The sequence below is a fragment of the Maniola jurtina genome, chromosome 12, assembly GCF_905333055.1.
Source record: "Maniola jurtina chromosome 12, ilManJurt1.1, whole genome shotgun sequence".
Lineage (NCBI taxonomy): Eukaryota > Metazoa > Arthropoda > Insecta > Lepidoptera > Nymphalidae > Maniola > Maniola jurtina.
The window spans coordinates 12,318,882-12,339,783 of NC_060040.1; the positions used below are offsets into that span (position 1 = coordinate 12,318,882).

Here is a 20,902-nt window from a genome sequence, read left to right on the forward strand (position 1 = left end):
TCAATCACAGTGAAATTTGCAAATCGATCATGGGTAATTTCGAGAAAAGAGTGGGTGTATGCCAGTGAAGCCGCGGAAGCCTCTATATTCTATTCCAGACATAACCCTATATTGTAGGTATACCTTCATGAATGCATAAGTGTAAATTAAAAATTTATAACACCCCCGACAATTAGTGAAGATTATAGTAACTAGCAAAGAGATGATAACTTTCAACCTTTCAAACAAAAAAACTGAATTAAAATCGGTTTATTAGTTTAGGAGCTACGATGCCACAGACAGATACACAGATTCGCACGTCCAACTTAAATAACACCCTTCTTTTTGGGTCGGGGGTCACTAAAAACTTTTCCATCAAAATTATATCTTGCGTGATACATTCAATTTTAGGAATGCCCTCTTTAATACAGTGTGATCAGGCGTCGAATGCGCGTCGATTTTGGTAGTTGCTGCCCGATATGTTAACAGGGTTAGCACTCTTGTGCCAGGTGCTTCACTGCGTGTTCTCCATTGTACCTACCTACGCAGAATCACTTACACAGCTATTCTTACCTTAACCAGATGTAATAAAGTCGTCTTTTCAATGGCAAAGAATAAAGCCAGCTTTTAATGCAGCTGAATTTGAAAGTGCAGGTAGAATTGAATTGTACCCATTAACTGGTGAAATAGACATGGTACTCGGTACCGAGCAATAAAAGTATGTTGGTCTATTCTGTACGCGTTCCAGCAAAATTTTCTGAAACATGAAGTCCTTTATGCCTTCCCAGAAAGAAATTGGATAAAACCGATGCGCGGTGGCCAAGTTAGCAACCTCGATTTATTGCTTAGTTTTTAAAATTATTAGCTTAATTTTAAATGTATTTTTTATTTCATTTTAAATATTATTTTATTTTTTAACTTTTATATTTATTGCAAAAATTAAATTTATTTACTGTATCGGTCTGTCTGTCCGTCCGTCCGTCCGTCTGTCTGTCCGTCTATTGTGTCTGACAGGAAAACCTAAAGGGTGCTTCCCATTGACTGAATCATGAAATTTAGCAGGTAGGTAGGTCTTATAGCACAAGTAAAAGAATACATCCGAAAACTGTGAATTTGTGGTTACATCATTAAAAAAAATTAAAATGTGTTTCAATTTTTAAAGTAAGATAACCATACCAGGTGGGGTATCATATGAAAGGGCTTTACCTGTTTATTTGAAAACAGATTTTTATTTATTTTTATGCATTGTAGTTTTTGATTTATCATGCAAAATGTCGGAAAAAAGCCGGAGTACGGAACCCTCGGTGCGCGAGACTGACTCGCGCCGGTTTTTCTTTGATTTTACGTAATCATAGCCTAATATTTGACATGTCGTCGAGTTCGATCTACGTCATCTACAATAACTTTTAAAAGTTTATCTACATTTCCAAACTTTTGGTGTTTGTTCCTGCTCGGTTTACCGAAGTCTCAATAAAACTTTCTTTACAAATTACACGAACCATTGCGCGAACGTGTTACGACCTTGGCGATTGAAACTCTCTCGGTACCTACGTGAATAACATTGTGTTCGTACGAATGAAAACGTAAGATTTAAGACACGAATTTGGCAAAGTTTCCTAAAATCCTAGTAAAAACAGTTGTAAATAAGAACGGAATCTGTTTAAGAGATTTGGCAATCTTCATTAGTGTACCAACCTGGATTAAGAAAACGTTATCCTGTGCTTATTTTATTTTGAGCGGCTCCACACAGAAATTATGATTAAGTTAGTATATTAAAGTCCCCCGCCCATGCTGAGTGCGTTTGTTCCGTCAAATCTCAGAAACTACCAACTGTACGGATTTTCATACGGTTTTCACCAGTAGAAAAAGGGATTATCTAAGAAGGCTATAATTTAACGTTTTGCAAAAATAAGCTACAGGTACGAGTGTTGTGAACGAAGTCGGAAAAAAGCACCACTCCGCTCCGTGGGTATGCATCGAACTTTATATCATTTCATCATCATCATAATGATCAACCCATCGCCGGCTCACTACAGAGCACGGGTCTCCTCTCAGAATGAGAAGGGGTTTGGCCATAGTCTACCAAGCTAGCCAAGTGCGGATTGGCAAACGTCACTCACCTTTGAGAACATTATGGAGAACTCTTACAGGTGTGTAGGTTTCCTCACGATGTTTTCCTTCACCATTAAAGCAAGTGATAATATTTAACCAATTAAAATAACTCCGAAAAGTAAGAGGTAAGAGAGGAGAGAAAAGTTGTATCATTTACTTTTCAAAAATAAATCTACCGATTCAGCAGCTTAACAACAAAGAGACGTTATGCCTTGGCTCTAATTGGAAATCTTCAAAAGTTTCACCCACCTTGCTTAGCAAGCAAATTTGTTGAGTCATTATTGAACAAAAGAAACTTGATTGCGTTTAGGGAACTTTATCGGGAAGAATTTCTAATTGGCAACGTAATCGCTAAGTTTAGTATTTGAACATTAAACGTTTGAAAGACAAATTTTACAAGAAATTCTTCTGTAATTAAAACATGTTTGGAAAATAAAATATCCATTAAATTAATTGAATTCCATCTCATGAACACCTCTGATGTTATAAGTGGGAGGTGGATTATTTGATGACTTATGGCAGGACAGTCGAATTTGGACTTATTTTCTTTCAATGAAAGTTTTCATGAATAATTTCAAAAAACACAATATTTACAATGAGCCTAATGATGGGCACTGAAACTCCCTAATGGCATATGATAGGATTTGGGCTTAGGTCTACACATAATATTTTGTTTTCATGAGGAAGTTTCAGTTAGTGTAGTATACTAAATAAAGCTTCTACTTTTTTTACTTTTAACTTATTATGATTAGATAAAGATACCTAGAGGACTTGTAGAAAATAGTTTTCAAAGGAAATAAACTTGTAAAATGCTCTTACAAGTTTATTTCCTCTAAAAAGTCTGTAAAATTAAACTTCAACATAAACAAGCTCCTTACAAACAGTTTTAACAGGGCTCTCTCCGTCACTTACTCCATACAATCGTAGTCCCAATTTCATTTGAATATTAAGCAACCAAAGTCCATGAAATTTTGCAGACATATTCTAGAAACTGTTTTAGATTTTTCTAAAAATATGTAGTTTTAGAATTACAGGGGCTCAAAGATTTGTATGTGAATTTTTAAGACCGCGTAACTTTGAAACCGAATATTTTAACGGAAATCTGGAAAACCACAGGCATAGATTAGTTCCCGGAACGTTTCTACAAAATTCCATTGAGTATGATTGGTTAGTATTCCAATGAGAGACGAACTACGTTTGTATGGAGCGAGTGACGGAGAGAACCCTCTTAAGAAGCTATTTTATACAATCCGCATTCTATGAGGGGCGTGTCGCCGAGGTTTTAGTACCTTGTTTACACCGAGGACCTAAAAAGTATGTGAAACTTCTGGCAACGCTTGCATCTTAAATCTTTATTCCTTTTTATTTCCTTGGACGTAGGTACGTACGATGTTATTTATGTTCTATTGGAATTTCCATCGACAAGAACGTAACTCGCTTGTGCTATCGCTCGAGAAAATACTAGAGGAAACTTTTATGCGAAGCAAGTTTGTCTATGTAGGTACATCAGCTTCTACTTTCGTTATAGTCAATGTCAGTTTTTAACCCCCGACCCAAAAGAGGGGTGTTATAAGTTTGACGTGTATCTGTCTGTGACATCGTAACTCCTTAACGAATGGACCGATTTTGGTTTAGTTTTTTATTGCTTGAAAGGTTGCTTGATCGAGAGTGTTCTTAGCTATAATCGAAGAAAATCGGTTCAGCCGTTTGAAAGTTATCAGCTGTTTTCTAGTTTTCTTATAGAGGTTTTTGTGTCGGGGGTTTTTTAAATTTTAAGTTACCACTTAATTCGTTACTGGGGGATTATTGATTGTAAGTTTACACAATTTTTAGTTCTTGAATAACTTGGATTTAAAAAATCATCGTCAATTCGTTGCTTATTCACAATTATGGTCTTTACGGATATTATAAGAGTAGTTCAACGAGTTGCAGAGAGGTACAGTAACACTATATCTAATAGCCCGAAGATTATCTCTTGTGCCTAGATGTTTACAATTACTTAAAACTTCTTTTCTAAGCTAAGTAAGTAAATAGGTACTTAGATGTCAGTGCAGTTTTTACTTATTATTTATTTATTAACATATTTATTAGTAATATATTTTATAATAATATATATATTTTATATAATATATTATCATATAGTACATAAATACGAAACTGTGTCTGTTTGTCTGGCAGCTTTTCACGGCCCAACAGTTTAACGGATTTTGATGGGTACAGAGGTAGCTTGCATCTCGGAAACTGACATAGACAACTTTTTATCCCGGAAAAATCAAAGAGATCCTACGGGATTTTCAAAAATCTAAATCCACGCGGACGAAGTTGAGGGCATCATCTAGTTTAGAATATTTCACGAGGAAGGCATGTCTAAAAACCTTTTTCTCCTTCCTTAGTTCATTGTAAAAGTAAAGTAAAAGTAAAAGTAACATAGTATAGATTCTAATTACTGCTAGTTATTAGTATATTAGATATCCCTCATTGTTACCTCATTATTTGGAAATTATTGTTAGCAATTGATTAATATTAAATTAAGCTTGAGCATTGATTAACTGAGTTTCTGTGGAAATTAACTGGATAAACGATGATTAAATTGATTATAGAATAATACTCAACTAGATTAGTGATGTCTTTTGATTAGGCTATGGTTAGATCATTATTTGAGGCAAATACATACTGCGGCGAAGTGATAGACTCATATTCCGAGGGTCTGGGGTTCAATCCATATCTTTTTGAAGCTTTTTTTATTCAGATACAAGTTAGCCCTTGAAGATGGTAGCGGGCTAACCTGGGAGGGTTAACCTTTTGTAATAAGTTAAGTAATAATAATATAGTTAACTTCTATTAAGTAATTAAATGATGTGAAATGCAACGATAGAGGATAAAGAGCTGAAAATAAAGAATAAGATAAAGAAACTAAGATAAAGAACTTAAAAAAAAAAATTGGTTTAAGTTTAGATTAAGTATATTACAATATTAATATTATAAGTGATAGTTGTTAAGGTTGTTGCACTGTAAATAGCAACAGATAAAACAGTTATATAAAAAAAAAACCTGGGAGGGAGATGGCAGTTTTAACTAAACCCATACCCCTATGGTTTCTTCACGGCATCGTACCGGAACGCCACTTCGCTTGGCGGCACGACTTTGCCCGTAGGGTGGTAACTAGCCACGGCCTAAGCCTCCCACTAGACCAGACCAGAAATTTTGAAATTATAAAATTCTAAACCCTTGCCGGGAATCGATCCTGGGACCTCTCACTAATAGACCAATCACTCACCACTAAGCCAAGGAGGTCGTCAAACAGTTGTATCACTTACTTTATCTGACTGAGAGTTCTCTAAGGAGTGTGAAGTCTGCCAATCCGTACTTGGCCAACGTGGAAGACTATGGTCAAACTCTCATTATTCTGAGAGAGGACCCGTGCTTAGCAATGAGCCAGCAATGGGTTGATTATGATGGTGATGAGAGTACTGATTTCAACAAAATTTTTGTTAAAGGCGGTAACAGAAATCTGTACTTACACTGTTATTACGTTTAAGTTAGGGTCAGGAATGTTTCTGCACATTCAAGGGGCGTTTAATGTGAATTATTCGGGTAGGAGGATGACCCCTAATTACCTACAGCGAGATTAGCGCCGGCCCTTGCTAAGGTCAAGTAATTACATAATGCTCTGCATGTACTAAGGAACTTGCGGGTCTTGTGCACAAGGCTTGAGCTGTCGCTGAAAATAACTTTTGAAACAAACCACAAAACTTTCATTTTTTATTTATTTCATGTACCAGAATAGTAGTAACATAGTAACAATAAATTAAGTTACATTGAAAATGTTTACCTCTAAACAGAGACAAGCAACTTCAAGGTCGCTGTTTTCAAACCCTATTTTGTCACGGAGACTATCTCAGCCCTATCTTATTCCTAACCTTACCAATATTATAAGTAAATGTGAAAGTTTGGATGTTTGTATGTGTGTTACTCCGTCACATGAATGACTGGACCGATTTGGCTGTAATTTGGAATGAAGATATACCTACCTTGTAATTGATGGTAACAGAAATCTGTACTTACACTATTACGTTTAATGTTTCCGGCAAAATATCCAAGGGCAGTTTAATGTGAATTATTCGGGTAAGAGGATGACCCCTAATTACCCCGAGATTAGCGCCGGCCCCTGGTAAACCGTGTTGAGGTAATTGCTTAATGTTCTACGTTATACTATAGGAATAGCTTTAAAATCCTAAAGGTATCTTTTTGAAACAGGGATTTTGTCAGCAATAGATCGCGCGTTCCATCCTCTATAAACTTTTTTTTTATTTTTTTTGGTAATAATATAATCTTTTCTCAATACCAATTCGTGTAAAGTTAATTCTGGTTCAAATGTCTGTCTGTATGTAGCTTTATAAATACTCAACCACTGAATCGATCTTTACTAAAAGCACAGGGACAGTTAAATCTTGGAGAAAACTATACTATACTTTTTATATATGCAGAGTCAAAGAAACTCCTGAGTTAAAAAAACCGGCCAAGTGCGAGTCGGATTCGCGCACCGAAGGTTCCGTACTCGGGTATTTTTTTCGACATTTTGCTCGATGCATAAAAATAAATAAAAGTCCGTTTTAGACAGACAACAAAGTGATCCTATAAGGGTTCCGTTTTTTCCTTTTGAGGTACGGAACCCTAAAAACTACATCTAAGAGAATGAAGTCGCGGGCATCAACTAATAATAAAGGTGGGGCCGCTCCCAGATTCTGTGAGGTCATCAACACCTCTACCATAATCCGATAATACGTAACCGAATTTTCCTAACACCCACCCCCCAATAAATCCACGTCACAGTTTAGCAATTTTGTTTCCTTCACCTGATCTCCGATGAAATATTTAGTGGCGTTTTACTACCCTGGGGGTTATATTGTAAAATCTAATACACTATATTGCGGTCAAGTTTCATGAAATATTGTTGGCAGTGTGACAGTGAAAAATATTGTGCTTTTGAATTTTAAGTTTTGTTTTGAAAATTTTGAATTACATTATCGTAGACTAGCTGACGCCCGCGACTTCGTCCGCGTGGATTTAGGTTTTTCGAAATCCCGTGGGAACTCTTTGGTTTTCCGGGGTAAAAAGTAGGAAATCCAGGATATTATCTATCTCCATTCCGAATTTCAGCCAAATCCGTCCAGTAGTTTTTGCGTGAAGAAGAGTAACAAACATACACACACACACATACAAACTTTCGCCTTTATAATATTAGTGTGATTCTCGAGCAGCGTTATAATCATTATCATCATCATCATCAACGATAGATGTCCACTGTTGGACATATTAGGTCTTTTGTAGGGACTTCCCCCCGCCAGTCTTGCACTGCCTGAATCCCTCTTTCCCCACAACTCGCTTGATGTCGTACGTCCACCTAGATGGGGGTCTTCCTGCGATAGGGATCAGAAAGTCTGGTGCGAGGTCGTCATTCCAGCACCTTGGGACCCCAACGTCTATAATTTTTCGAGCTATATGCATTGCTCTTTGCCACTCAAACTTCGCAACCCGCTCAGCTGTGTCGGTTACTCTGGTTCTCCTACGGATCTCATTTCTGATTTGATCATGTAGACCAAGCATAAGATCCATCAGGTTTCGCTTTCAGGCTAGGATAACTTTGGAATAAAGCGGTGATGGCCTAGTGGTTAAGACATACTAATTTTTCGAAGTTATGTGTTTAAGCAATTACATATCACTTGCTTTAACGGTGAAGGACAACATTGTAGGGAAATCTACATGTCTGAGAGTCCACTGTAATGTTCTCAAAGGTGTGTGAAGTCTGCCAATTCACACTTACCCAGCTTGGTGGATTATGGCCAAGCGCTTCTCATTCTGAAAGGAGAACCGACTCTGTAGCAAGCCGATGATGGGTTGATCTTGATGATGATGATCATAGTAAGTATCAAAACCAAAATAATATAGTGCAAATGATGTAGACACTTATACGCAGGCAATATCGCACACTTTTACTAGACTTGAACAACCAACAAGAACCAATTTGACGAAAACGCATGTAAATAGGATCCAAAAAAATGCAACGAAATAAAACTGGCCCACACATGTTCCCCAACGCTTCCCAGTGACAGACACAATTGAAAAAGGCCGAATACTTGTGGATTTTTCACTTTCAACAGAACTGTGGCTTTCAGAGGCATTGGCAATTTGAAGAATGGAATTTACAATTGGCGGCCGGCAGTATTTTATCATTGGTCCAAAAAAAGTGACAAACAATTGTACCTATGTGACTTTTTTGGACTCTGTATTACTGTTAGTCCTTCTGTAATATACAACAACTAACAACAAATAGTATGAATTACGTGAATTTCTAAGATTTCTACGAATACTGAAAAAATACCTTGGTTAATTTGTATCTTGTAATTCTTAGACTTATTTGAAATTTAAAAAAAAATGTTTTTTGTTTCTGGCAATTTGTTTTATTAGGTTTTCAATGCTTGATTCTGGAAAAACAGGATGTAATAATTAATTAATTAATATAATATAATAAATCACAAAAATTAAATTAAATCTATCTAACAATATGTACATAGGAAGTAAAACCTAAGTAGATATAGGTCATGTTCTTAAAACCTAAATTACAGGTATCTTCTTAATTTTACAAAAAACATTTGCAACAAAGGTTTGCAAAACCTAGGTTTTAAACTGATAAGTACACACCCATTTCTTTTAATGGGTCTAACCCATAGATTCTGCATAGACTACTTACATAGAATATATTGGCACGGTGTGTAGGTAAGCCAGTTTTTGCAAAAAGACATAATAAACGACCATATGCTTCAAAACATAGTTTTCTTTCTATAAGTATAACTCATTGAATAGATGGGTACCTAAATCTTATACTTATTGTTAGGGCGCATCCTTACTAGACCATTAGTATGCGACTGTTCACTGACTGACTCTGTGCTCTGAACTAAAAAAAAGGCCATTTGCGCCAGAAAATTAACAAATAAGCTGTTGCCTAGAATCCGTGAAAGAGCAGAAAACTGCGTAGGCTCTGCTTAGTTTATTTCTGTTCTTGAATATTGAAATGAATCTAAAATAGACCGGCGTTGTAGTTCATTTGAATATTCAAAGCACCTTTTAAAAGCTTACCTGAATAAAAACCGTTTCTATTTCTGTTTATTAAATACAGTATCAGGAGACAAACAGCCAGTTTTTTTTTAAATCAAATTTATTCATAGGGGTTTGTTCATAAAGTGAGCATGTCACCCCTGTAAGATCTAAACCAATAACTCAAAATTTAAAAAACCCCCGACACAAAAACCTCTATAAGAACTCAAACGGCTGAACCGATTTTCTTCGATTTTAGCTAACACTCTCGATCAAGCCACCTTTCAAACCAAAAAAAAAACTAAAATAAAATCGGTTCAATCGTTTAGGAGCTACGATGCCACAGACAGATACACAGATACACACGTCAAACTTATAACACCCCTCATTTTGGGTCGGGGGTTAAAACCAAATACTTAATTACTCTCTAAGACAGTTGTAAAGTAGAAAGGTAGGTACGCGTTATACATTAGTAGTGAATTACAACATCAATTTTCTTACTACTTAAAGCTACTAAGTAATTAAGTAGAAAAGGAACTAAATGCTTCTAATTTTGCTAATCGACTATCTATTTGGCTATAGATTCTAGAATAGGCACTATACTGCCGAGTGAATCAGCATAGTAGTCAGGCTTCAGTGTTTCATGAGACATCATTTCCTCCTTTGTCTTGTTGGTTAGGACTAGAAGTGTCTTGAAGCCGGTCGCTCTTCCTAATCCTACATCTTGTTCAATCCTGTGAACAAAAAGCAATTTGAGTTTTCAGCATACATTTTTAGGGTTCCGTACCTCAAAAGGAAAAACGAAACCCTTATAAGATCACTTTGTTATCTGTCTGTCCGTCCGTCCATCGTGTCTGTCAAGAAAACCAATAGTGTACTTCCCGTTAACCTAGAATCATGAAATTTGGCAGGTAGGTAGGTCTTATAGCACAAGTACAGGAATAAATCTGAAAACCGCGAATTTGTGGTTACATCATTTAAAAAAATTTAAATGTGTTTCAATTTTCAAAATAAGATAACTATACCAAAGTGTGTGTAATTAAATATGGATTTTTTTTGTCAATCAAAGTGTGTACCACTATGGTACCAACAATGGTACCTATTTAAACTCCATTCTTTACTCCTTCCACGTTATCCCGCTTCCCTTTTAGACTGCATCGTCCCAACAGGCAAAAGTATTATGAAACTCCAAATAGGCAAAATAGGTAGGTACCTACAACATAGACCTGGGCGCGTTTGAAACCCTCGTAGCTTTAGTTTTAACTTTACGTAATTAATAATAACTAATTATCATCTTATAAATCTAATTATTCTGACCGTCAAAAGGAGTACAACAGTGTCTACTTTGAATTAATGATTTTGAGTTTGAGTTTACATACTTATTGTATTTTAATAACAGGCCGAATTGAGAACCACCTTCTTATTGGAAGTCGGTGGATAAGTGAATTCATACGCATAAGGTGGTTCAAAAATGCTGGTTTCAAAATTTAGCAGGGTTGTCACCAGGTGAGATCGCAGTCCAGGGCTAACTTGTAGGAAATAGAAAAAATATCATGTATGAAATGTGACTTACATATCCCCAATAAAAAGCACTCGGCTAGGGTCTGACACACCAGCTCGCTTCATAGCGAATTCACCGAACGTCTTCCCCGGCTTGCCCAGCAATATTGGTTCACGCTTTGATTCCTGGCTTGCTATTTCAGTGAATAATCCAGTGCCTGCAACAAAAATACCTACTATTATAGCACTTATCGTTATTGACCGTACGTATTTACATTAGGAATTTAGTGGCATGAAATTAGTTTCATGACATACGCAATTTCACGTGTAAACGGCTATTTTCGTGCGAATTGAAATTAGTTGCGGACATTAATCTCAACGTGCATGAAAGTAATTTCGTAGTGTATATTCCGCTTTAAAGCAAATGTGCTAGAATGGCAAACGAGTCGCTGGATTTAGGCATTGCAAGAACATGGCATGTGGAAGTTCCTCCAGTTCCTTTAACTCAAAAGCTCCGATTGAAGCTCAAATAAACAAGTGGTCCGCCTTGTACCTTTTTAACCCCCGACCCAAAAAGAGGGGTGTTATAAGTTTGACGTGTGTATCTGTGTGTCTGTGTATCTGTGTATCTGTCTGTGGCATCGTAGCGCCTAAACGAATGAACCGATTTTAATTTAGTTTTTTTTGTTTGAAAGGTGGCTTGATCGAGAGTGTTCTTAGCTATGATCTAAAAAAATTGGTTCAGCCGTTTAAGAGTTATCAGCTCTTTTCTAGTTTTCTTGTAGAAAAGAAGGTTAGATAACCGTTAGGTTCATAATATTATGTCAATAGACAAATGTCAAGCTGTCAAGATGGACGTTGCCTAAATACATAATTATTATTTATTTGAAAATGATGTTTTGGAAAACTCAAATACTTTGGATCGTCGGGGGTGTTATAAATTTTTAATTTACACTTGTATATTATTTATACTATAAATAATGTTACTAATTAGGTACTATAATGCTAAAGTGTTCCTGTCTACCTATCAGTTTTTTTCACGCTCGAAAATCGGCACAAATATAACTATCATTTTGTATAGGACACCTCTTCCAGTGTACTTGAGTAATATGATCAATCACTGGTTACTTACCTAACGTCAAAACTCCAGCTTTCAAAGGCACATACTTGTCAGTAGCGCCGCTAATGAAGAGGACTTCAGGCCTCCTGAGATAAGTGAGAGCTTTGTACAGCTTGGGCAAGTTGACTTTGAAGTCACTGTCGAAAACCACCGCGCCGATCTCTTCATCGTCGGTCAAGTAGTCGATGTAGTCACCGTAGTAATACGTGCCAACGTCGGGCTAAAATAAATTGTTTGTTATATAGGCAACTAGCCGATGCCCGCGACTTTGTTCGCGTGTATGTAGTTTTTTAAAAATCCCGTGGGAACTCTTTGATTTTCCGGGATAAAAGTAGCCTATGTGCTAATCCAGGGTATAATCTATCTCCATTCTAAATTTCAGCCCAATCAGTTTTTGCGTGAAGGAGTAACAAACATACACACACACACACACACATACAAACTTTCTCCTTTATAATATTAGTATTATACTAGCTGTGCCCGCGACTTCGTTCGCGTGGAATAGTGACTTTTCGGGCAGCATAATATACTCTGTACGTTAAAAATGTTCGCCGTGATTATTTAAAGCGACATAACTTTTTTATTTATGAACCGATTGACATGAAATAAACACTAAATGTTAAATGAAGCTTACTACAATATATTAGTGAAAACCGTATCTAAATCGAATAAGCCGTTTCTGATATTAGCGTGCACAAATACACAGACAAACAGACAGACAAAAAAAAAATTAATTACAATTTCGGGTTCGGCATCGATATAATAACAACCCCTGCTCTTTTTTTTTATATATTTCCATTGTACAGACACCACTTTTCTACAATTTTATTATATGTATATAGATAGAGCAATAAATCAGCATCATCATATTTTCAACCCATCGCCCGCCCACTACTAAATACCGGCTCTTCAGAATGAGAAGCTTTTCGGTCATAGATAAAGTCAAAGCTTTTTATTCAAATTGGGTATCCATTGTATTTACATTACCTATATAATGCGTAAAAATGAATTCTTCCATTTTTAACTTTAAGTGTCAAATATTATGTCAAAAGTACGATTTTAGTCCTTATTTTAAAGGTATTTCATAAACTATGCTCAGTATATTCTATTTCAATAGATTTGTTTAGTGAAATGGTCTAATTGAATTGTCGTTTTAACATCTCTCGGGAGTTAGCCATATCCATATCCATATAAGGGTCAAGGGATATGGCCAACTCGTAGCAACTTCTAGGCAAACGCGCTCCATCTGAGGCTGCATCATCACTTGCTAGCAGATCTGATTGCAGCCAAGGGCTAGTCTATACTTAAATTTAAAAAAAAAAACTATGCCATTTCACTGCGACGCGTTGTATAAGTAGATCTCACAAAAGATAGGTTCACAGTTTACAATTTCACGAGATTGATTCTGTTAGATCATAATCTAACGGTATTTACAATTTCACGGGGACATAATGTACCTATTCGGTTATAACTTTTTTTTTAAATTTTTTGTGTTTGTGATTAGGTATTGAAGTCGGTTTTTTTTTTAATTTCTAGTTAGGTATATTACGTAGATCATAATATCATGAGAAATATTATAATATCTTACCCCTTCTTTGCATTTGAACCCATGTGACTTCAGAACGACGACAGTTTCAGGACAGGCTACGCAGTATACGGTTTTGTCGAACTTCACTGATTTGAGGTACTCGGCGATAGCAGTTGATGGTATCGTAAGGTGCTCCTGTGAAGTCAAAAATTAAATTTATTTTTTATTAATTTTTTTATTTTAAATAAAAATAGGGAGCTAATGAGGAGGCGGGCAGGTCACCTGAAGTTAAGTGGTTGTCTGGTGGGAGGCTTTGGCCGTGGCTAGTTACCAACGTACCAGCAAAGCCGTACCGCCAAGCGATTTAACGTTCCGGTTCGATGCCGTGTAGAAACCTAAGGAGTATGTGTTTAATTAAAACTGCCATACCCCTTCCAGGTTAGCACGCTTCCATCTTAGACTGCATCATCACTTACCACCAGGTGAGATTGCCGTCAAGGGCTGAATAATAAAATAATGGTAAAATTAGTATGATGAATAGAAACTAACTAACGATACAATGAACCTAACAAATACCCTTATTTTGTATAACAATCAGGAGAGATTCTTTCATCTTCTAAGAAAATTCTACCTATCATAATATTATTATGTTTTCTCATACAACGAGCTTATGATGGTATATGTAATTTGGTAATCAAAGTACACAAAGACTATACAAATAACAATATTTAATATGTTACATTTTGTTTATCTTCAATAGAAAGCTTTCTCAGAGCCTAACATTGTACATCAATCATTGTTCCAATTCCTATTTGGAACTCTTTTTAGGGTTCCGTACCCCAAAAGGAAAAAGGGAACCCTTATAGGACCACTTTGTTGTCTGTCTGTCTGTCCGTCTGTCCGTCGTGTCTGCCAAGAAACCTATAGGGTACTTGCCGTTGACCTAGAATCATGAAATTTGGTAGGTGGGTAGGTCTTATAGCACAAGTACAGGAATAAATCTGAAAAGCGCGAATTTGTGGTTACATCACTTAAAAAAAATTAAAATATGTTTCAATTTTCAAAATAAGATAACTATACCTACCAAGTGGGGTATCATATGAAAGGGCTTTACCTATACATCCTAAAACAGATATTTATTTATTTTTATGTATAATAGTTTTTGATTTATCGTGCAATTGGAAAAAATACGCGAGTACGGAACCCTCAGTGCGCGAGTCTGACTCACACTTGGCCGGTTTTATTAAAGGTACCTGGCCCAAATTATTTATTTGTACGCACAAAATATATCGGACAATATGTTCTCCTTGATAAATAATAAGATCGTAGAAATGTCTAGTACAAAATATACTGAATTAAGCGACTATCGAATATCACGGAATATCTGAAAATCATTTCTTAGTGGAGATTTAGGTTGTAAGGAAAACCTACGAGCAATATCTCATGTTTTTAACCCCCGACCCAAAAAGAGAGGTGTTATAAGTTTGACGTGTGTATCTGTCTGTGGCACCGTAGCTCCTAAACTAATAAACCGATTTTAATTTAGTTTTTTTTATTTGAAAGGGGGCTTGATCGAGAGTGTTCTTAGCTATAATTCAAGAAAATCGGTTCAGCCGTTGGAAAGTTATCAGCTATTTTCTAGTTACTGTAACCTTCACTTGTCGGGGGTGTTATTAATTTTCACTTATTAGATCTAACGGTAAAAGCTGTCCGTTGATATTTTACATGAACCTAGGTACAAATATCTCGGTTACTTGATTTATATCTGACTAGCTGATGCTCGCGACTTCATCCGCGTGAACTTAGGTTTTAAAAATCCCGTGGGATTCTTCGATTTTCCGGGATAAAAGTAGTCTATGTCACTTTCCAGGTCTTTAACTATACTTATTACCCATGCAAAAAATCACGTGGATCCGTTTCTCCGCAGTGACGTGATTGAAGGACAAAACAACAAGTAGGTACACACTTTCGCATTTATTAGGATGGGTATTTATGTACTTATCCTTACTGTTATTATATACATCGATGTATTATACAAGTGTAAATTAAAAATTTATAACACCCCCGACAAGTGAAGGTTACAGTAACTAGAAAAGACCGAAAAGACCTGATAACTTTCAAACGGCTGAACCGATTTTCTTGGACTATTCCGCGCCTACGATCTAAAGTATCTGAGTTTTCCAAAACATCATTTTCAAATAAATAATTATGTATTTAGGCTACGTCCATCTTGACAGCTTGACATTTGTCTATTGACATAATATTATGAACCTAACGGTTATCTAACCTTCTTTTCTACAAGAAAACTAGAAAAGAGCTGATAACTCTTAAACGGCTGAACTAATTTTTTTAGATTATAGCTAAGAACACTCTCGATCAAGCCACCTTTCAAACAAAAAAAAAATTTATTAAAATCGGTTCATTCGTTTAGGCGCTACGATGCCACAGACAGATACACAGATACACAGATACACAGACACACAGATACACACGTCAAACTTATAACACCCCTCTTTTTGGGTCGGGGGTTAAAAATATGAGAAAGCCTGTTTGTGTGTTGGTTTTTTCTTCAATCACGCTGTAAAGGACCAACGTGATTTTTTTGCATGAATAAGGTAACCTAGCCTACTAGCCTAGTTGAATAGGTGTCTGAAAAGTGACATAAGTTACTTTTTTTTCCTGAAAATTAAAGAGTTCCTGGGATTTTAAAACCTAAATAATCTCTGACGAAGTCTGGTAGATTTGTACTTCGTTGATTTTTGTCCGAGGCATATTTAGTAAGGTACTTACAAACCCATCATCAATATCAGCGGATTTGAATTTCGCTTCATAGTTTTCTCTACTCCTTAAACTATTGTTGGAGACGAAGTGAACAGTCTTCCCCAGTCTCTTCATCAGCTCGAAGAACTTCCCTGCGCCTGGGAAAGCATTATTTGTTTCCCAAATCACACCTAGAAACAAGAAATTATTCGTATAGTACTTACCACAGAACAGCGAAAAATCGTGAGCCATTGGGTCGATATGATAAAGAGAGAACTCCCTGGGACTTCGTCTGTGGTGGCGTTTGCTGGCGCGCGTGTTGTGACTTTTTGGAGTGTTTTTTTGTTAGAAGTGGCCGGTTTTTGTGTTCTGCTGGTGTTTATTACTGGTGGAACTGACTGGGAAGCGCTTTAAAGGGGTGCCGCGTGTATGTCGGCGGGCGCCGGCACAGACGAAGTCCATACTTATACATATAGTTTCCCTAACTTGTAAATAACTACAAAATTGACATTGGCTAATCAGTGTAAAGCCAGACGTGAGAAAAAAAAAACTCCCTGTGTTGGAAGCAATACACAGAGAAACTTTCAGCTTTTATAAATAACGAATGTTTGGCCTTCGCGGGTCAAAAAGATATATGTATTATGATAGCCAATAAGACATCCAATCTACTAGCAAGAAATATTTTTGTTCAACGTTTCATATCTTGTCGCCAATCACCTCGTCTCCTTGGGTCAACGTTGCTTAACAATCGCAATCGATTGATATGCGTTGTCTCAATAGGCCCCACATCCTAGGTAACGCGGTAAGCACCTCCTATTTGTTTAATAGCAATTTTGCTAGTTGGCAGAATAATTATTATTATCTTTACCCACCAAAGTCATTGCCCTAATTAACCGGCTTCTAATAATTTTATCCTTCCCTCTTCCGTATTTGCAATTAAATCATAATAATCGTGCGAGAACTCAGTTACATTTTAACATACCTATATCAATTACTACAATATAAATACTATGTATGTAGTATGTATGTATGTATGTGTGTATGTATGTAGGCAGGCACTCGAATAGTAAAGGTGACGTAGCATTTAAGTAACATGATGAGTAAGAGGAAACGCCATACTATGTCGCGGCTAAGGGCCATTTTCCTCGTATTATTTAGGATTTCCACCTATTTTTAAGAATTTGATGTGTCATGAGTCATGACTGATGAAAAGAATAGTCGTGTCACATTTACTGATCATGAAATCATTCTCATTTCTTTCATTCATCGTACCTACCATTGTACCTATTAATTCACTGGCTAAGCTGCTCCGCATTTCGTCTTCGATGATGGAAATGATTTTCGGAAAATCCTATCTAGTAGATTTTTCGATAGAATTCATTAGATGTTTGGCTAGTGGGAAACAGAAAATGTATTTACCACGGTACCTATCTACCTACAGTTCGATGAAAATAAATTCTATACCGAAGTAGATAAAAGTACCTACATAGGTGACATAGTTACCTATTTGTTTTTAAACCCCACGCCTAGAGTGCGCTCTGGTAGCCTATCACCAGTTTGTCTGAGAACATCGATGCTGAAAATCTGCGGAGTTATTTGCTAACTCCGTGATCATTTATAAATGAAAACCATCAATCTCATGCTTCATTCATGATCGACCCATTTCCGCCCCACTACTGAGTACGGGTCTCCTCTCAGAATGAGAATAGGGTTTAGGCCATAGTCGCCACGCTGCTGGCCCAATGCGGATTGGCAGACTTCACACACCTTTGAGAATATGGAGAACTCTCAGGCATGCAGGTTTCCTCACGATGTTTTCCTTCACCGTTAAAGCAAGTGATATTTAATTGCTTAAAACGCACATAACTGAAAAGTTAGTGGTGCGCGCCCGGGATCGAACCCCCGACCTCCGATTAGGACGCGGACGTTCTAACCACTAGGCTATCACAGCTTTATTTCCTTTATAGAATGATAAAAAAAAATATTTTGCAGCATATTTTCAATGGTTTAAATTAGTGTTTGAGGGAACTAGGGAACTTGGCACTTTCATTCAATGATGATCACCGAGTAGCGAATAACCTCCAGGTCAGAAATGATACTTTGTGGAAGCAAATAACTAATTCACTCCAGCAATCGTTCCAGCAGTTTTCAGGAAAATTGTAACAGACTGACATAAACATACAAACTCACCCGAAACGCATAATCACACTGGTTTCATTATAATATCGTGGGTAATATAGTAATTAAAAATCTTACATAGATAAAAACATTTTTTCTCTTATCAAAATAAGACTTTAATACAACGTAGGTAGGTATATACATACATGTAACTGATAAATAATAATTAGAACGTTATCATGAATACCACTTCAAGTCACTAATTAGCAATCTCATCCGTTACTCAAATGATAATAACCAAACGTAAAACATTATGGGAAACATAAATGACGTCACTAACCATCACAATCTGAGAACACATGGTCGAAGGAACTCAAAAATTCCTTAACTTCAGTCTCATTCAATTCCAATAAACTGACTGGTTCCATAGTTTCACTATCACTTATTCACTAAGTGTGAATAATTCGAGTTGTGCGATTGATTATGGATGTAAAACACGTGCTGTCTAACACTAGCATGCGTTAAAACTGCGCTCGAGTCGCCTTGATCCTAAATATATGTACACACAACGGCTCTACCTTTTTTATTCGACCTTAACTTTACAGAAATAAGAGTGGATTTCCAACTGTGAAGTCGTGTAGATCGCGAATTTTGTATAATGGTTTCCATTGCTCCACGGATTTGTTTTTACAGCGTCATGTCATGTGTAGCGTCCTATTACGGGGTTTTAATTGTTTCACAATATTTAATTTGAATTTCATCAATTTAGTAATATTTATGTATTTCGTTTTCTTCTCTATTATCACTAATTCAATAAAAGTTTGAATTTAGGATAAAAAGAAAAAAAGTTAGAAAAATCTAAACATAACTTACATTAATAAAAAAAGAAATGGCAAAGAATTTTACTAAAAATCATAAATTAATTTGAAAGTTTAAAAAAATAAGTTAAGTAACAAGTGTAAATTAAAAATTTATAACACCCCCGACGATCCAAAGTATCAGAGTTTTCCAAAACATCATTTTCAAATAAATAATTATGTATCTAGACAACGTCCATCTTGACAGCTTGACATTTGTCAATTGACACAATATTATGAACCTAACGGTTATGTAACCTTCTTTTCTACAAGAAAACTAGAAAAGAGCTGATAACTCTTAAACGGCTGCACCAATTTTTTTAGATTATAGCTAAGAACACTCTCGATCAAGCCACCTTTCAAACAAAAAAAACCAAATTAAAATCGGTTCATTCGTTTAGGCGCTACGATGCCACAGACAGATACACAGATACACAGATACACAGATACACAGATACACAGATACACAGACACACAGATACACAGATACACAGATACACACGTCAAACTTATAACACCCCTCTTTTTGGGTCGGGGGTTAAAAAGATAAAAAAGGAAAGAAAACAGAAGATACAAGTGGTCTAATATGATATTTCAAACTCAAATAATTGTATTCAAAAACAGATCCGATTCCGACAATCTATTCCCTCTTTACGACAATGGGAACTCTGTCCCATATCGATCGCGCTACCTCTGAATGCCATAGAGACGGTCTTGCTACAGTTGCGATGAGTCAATCGCAGGGAGGGCCGCTACACTCCTCTAAATGGGTCCTCTCACTGAATATTCCGATCTTACTGATTCCGACAATCTATTTTCCATTGATAAGACAATGGAAACCCAGCCCCATATCGATCGCGTTACGTCTGAATGCCATAGAGACGGCCTTGCTACAGTTACGATGAGTCACAATCCAGGGAAGGATGGTACACTCCTCTAAATGTGTCTAAATGTCACTGTCATGCCTTATAATATCATTATGGTTATACTGAAGTATCCAAGAACTGATCCGATTCCGACAATCTATTTCTTTTTATGATAATGGAAACTCAATTCCATATCGATTTCTAACCCCCGACCCAAAAAGATGGGTGTTATAAGTTTGACGTGTGTATCTGTCTGTGGCATCGTAGCTCCTAAATTAATGAACCGATTTTAATTTAGTTTTTTTTTGTTTGAAAGGTGGCTTGATCGAGAGTATTCTTAGCTATAATGCAAGAAAATCGGTTCCGCCGTTTGAAAGTTATCAGCTCTTTTCTAGTTACTGTAACCTTCACTTGTCGGGGGTGTTATACATTTTTAATTTACACTTGTATTACGTCTGAATGCTGTAGAGATGACCTTGCTACAGTTCCAATGAATCACACCCCAAGGAGGAATAGTTCATGGTACACTCCTGTCACTATCATGCCTTAGTACCAAGATAGTCATCCGAGCTAAGGTGGAAAGGGAGACATTATTACAACACGAGGCCCGGTATTATGGCTCGTAGTCGTGGAATCAAATCTGTATTTGGAGCGAAGCTTGTTGGATGTTAAAATGAAGAAAAATGAATCTGGCGCTACATGACCGAAATGTTCGAACTTTAGACTTTATATAGAGCATTCCGCATTATCTGCGGTAAGGTGCTATTCCTTATTCGGTCTTTACAGAGGTCTCGATAGTGCAACAGTCAGGGCACATGCGATAACTCTATTGATTGCACTATTGTGGTACCTAACTCCTACACCAAAAGCTTGGAGAAGAAAATGGAATATTAGCTGATACGGCTTCATCCATGTTGATTTTGTTTGAAAAAAACAGTGGTATTGTAACCCTTTCAGTTTCAAGGAT

The 20,902-nt window shown here is 36.5% G+C and overlaps 1 protein-coding gene across 1 annotated transcript; it reads right to left on the bottom strand.

The window, feature by feature from the left end:
- Positions 1-9,502: 9,502 nt before the first annotated feature.
- Positions 9,503-18,758, bottom strand: LOC123870302 (phosphoglycolate phosphatase 2-like). The gene is made up of 6 exons (XM_045913542.1): positions 18,553-18,758; positions 16,125-16,285; positions 13,395-13,529; positions 11,819-12,026; positions 10,760-10,904; positions 9,503-9,920 (listed from the first exon to the last, which is right to left on the bottom strand). The coding sequence occupies exons 1-6, from the start codon at positions 18,638-18,640 to the stop codon at positions 9,755-9,757; spliced, it is 903 nt and encodes a 300-aa protein (XP_045769498.1). The 5' UTR covers positions 18,641-18,758; the 3' UTR covers positions 9,503-9,754.
- Between the last annotated feature and the right edge of the window lie 2,144 nt (positions 18,759-20,902).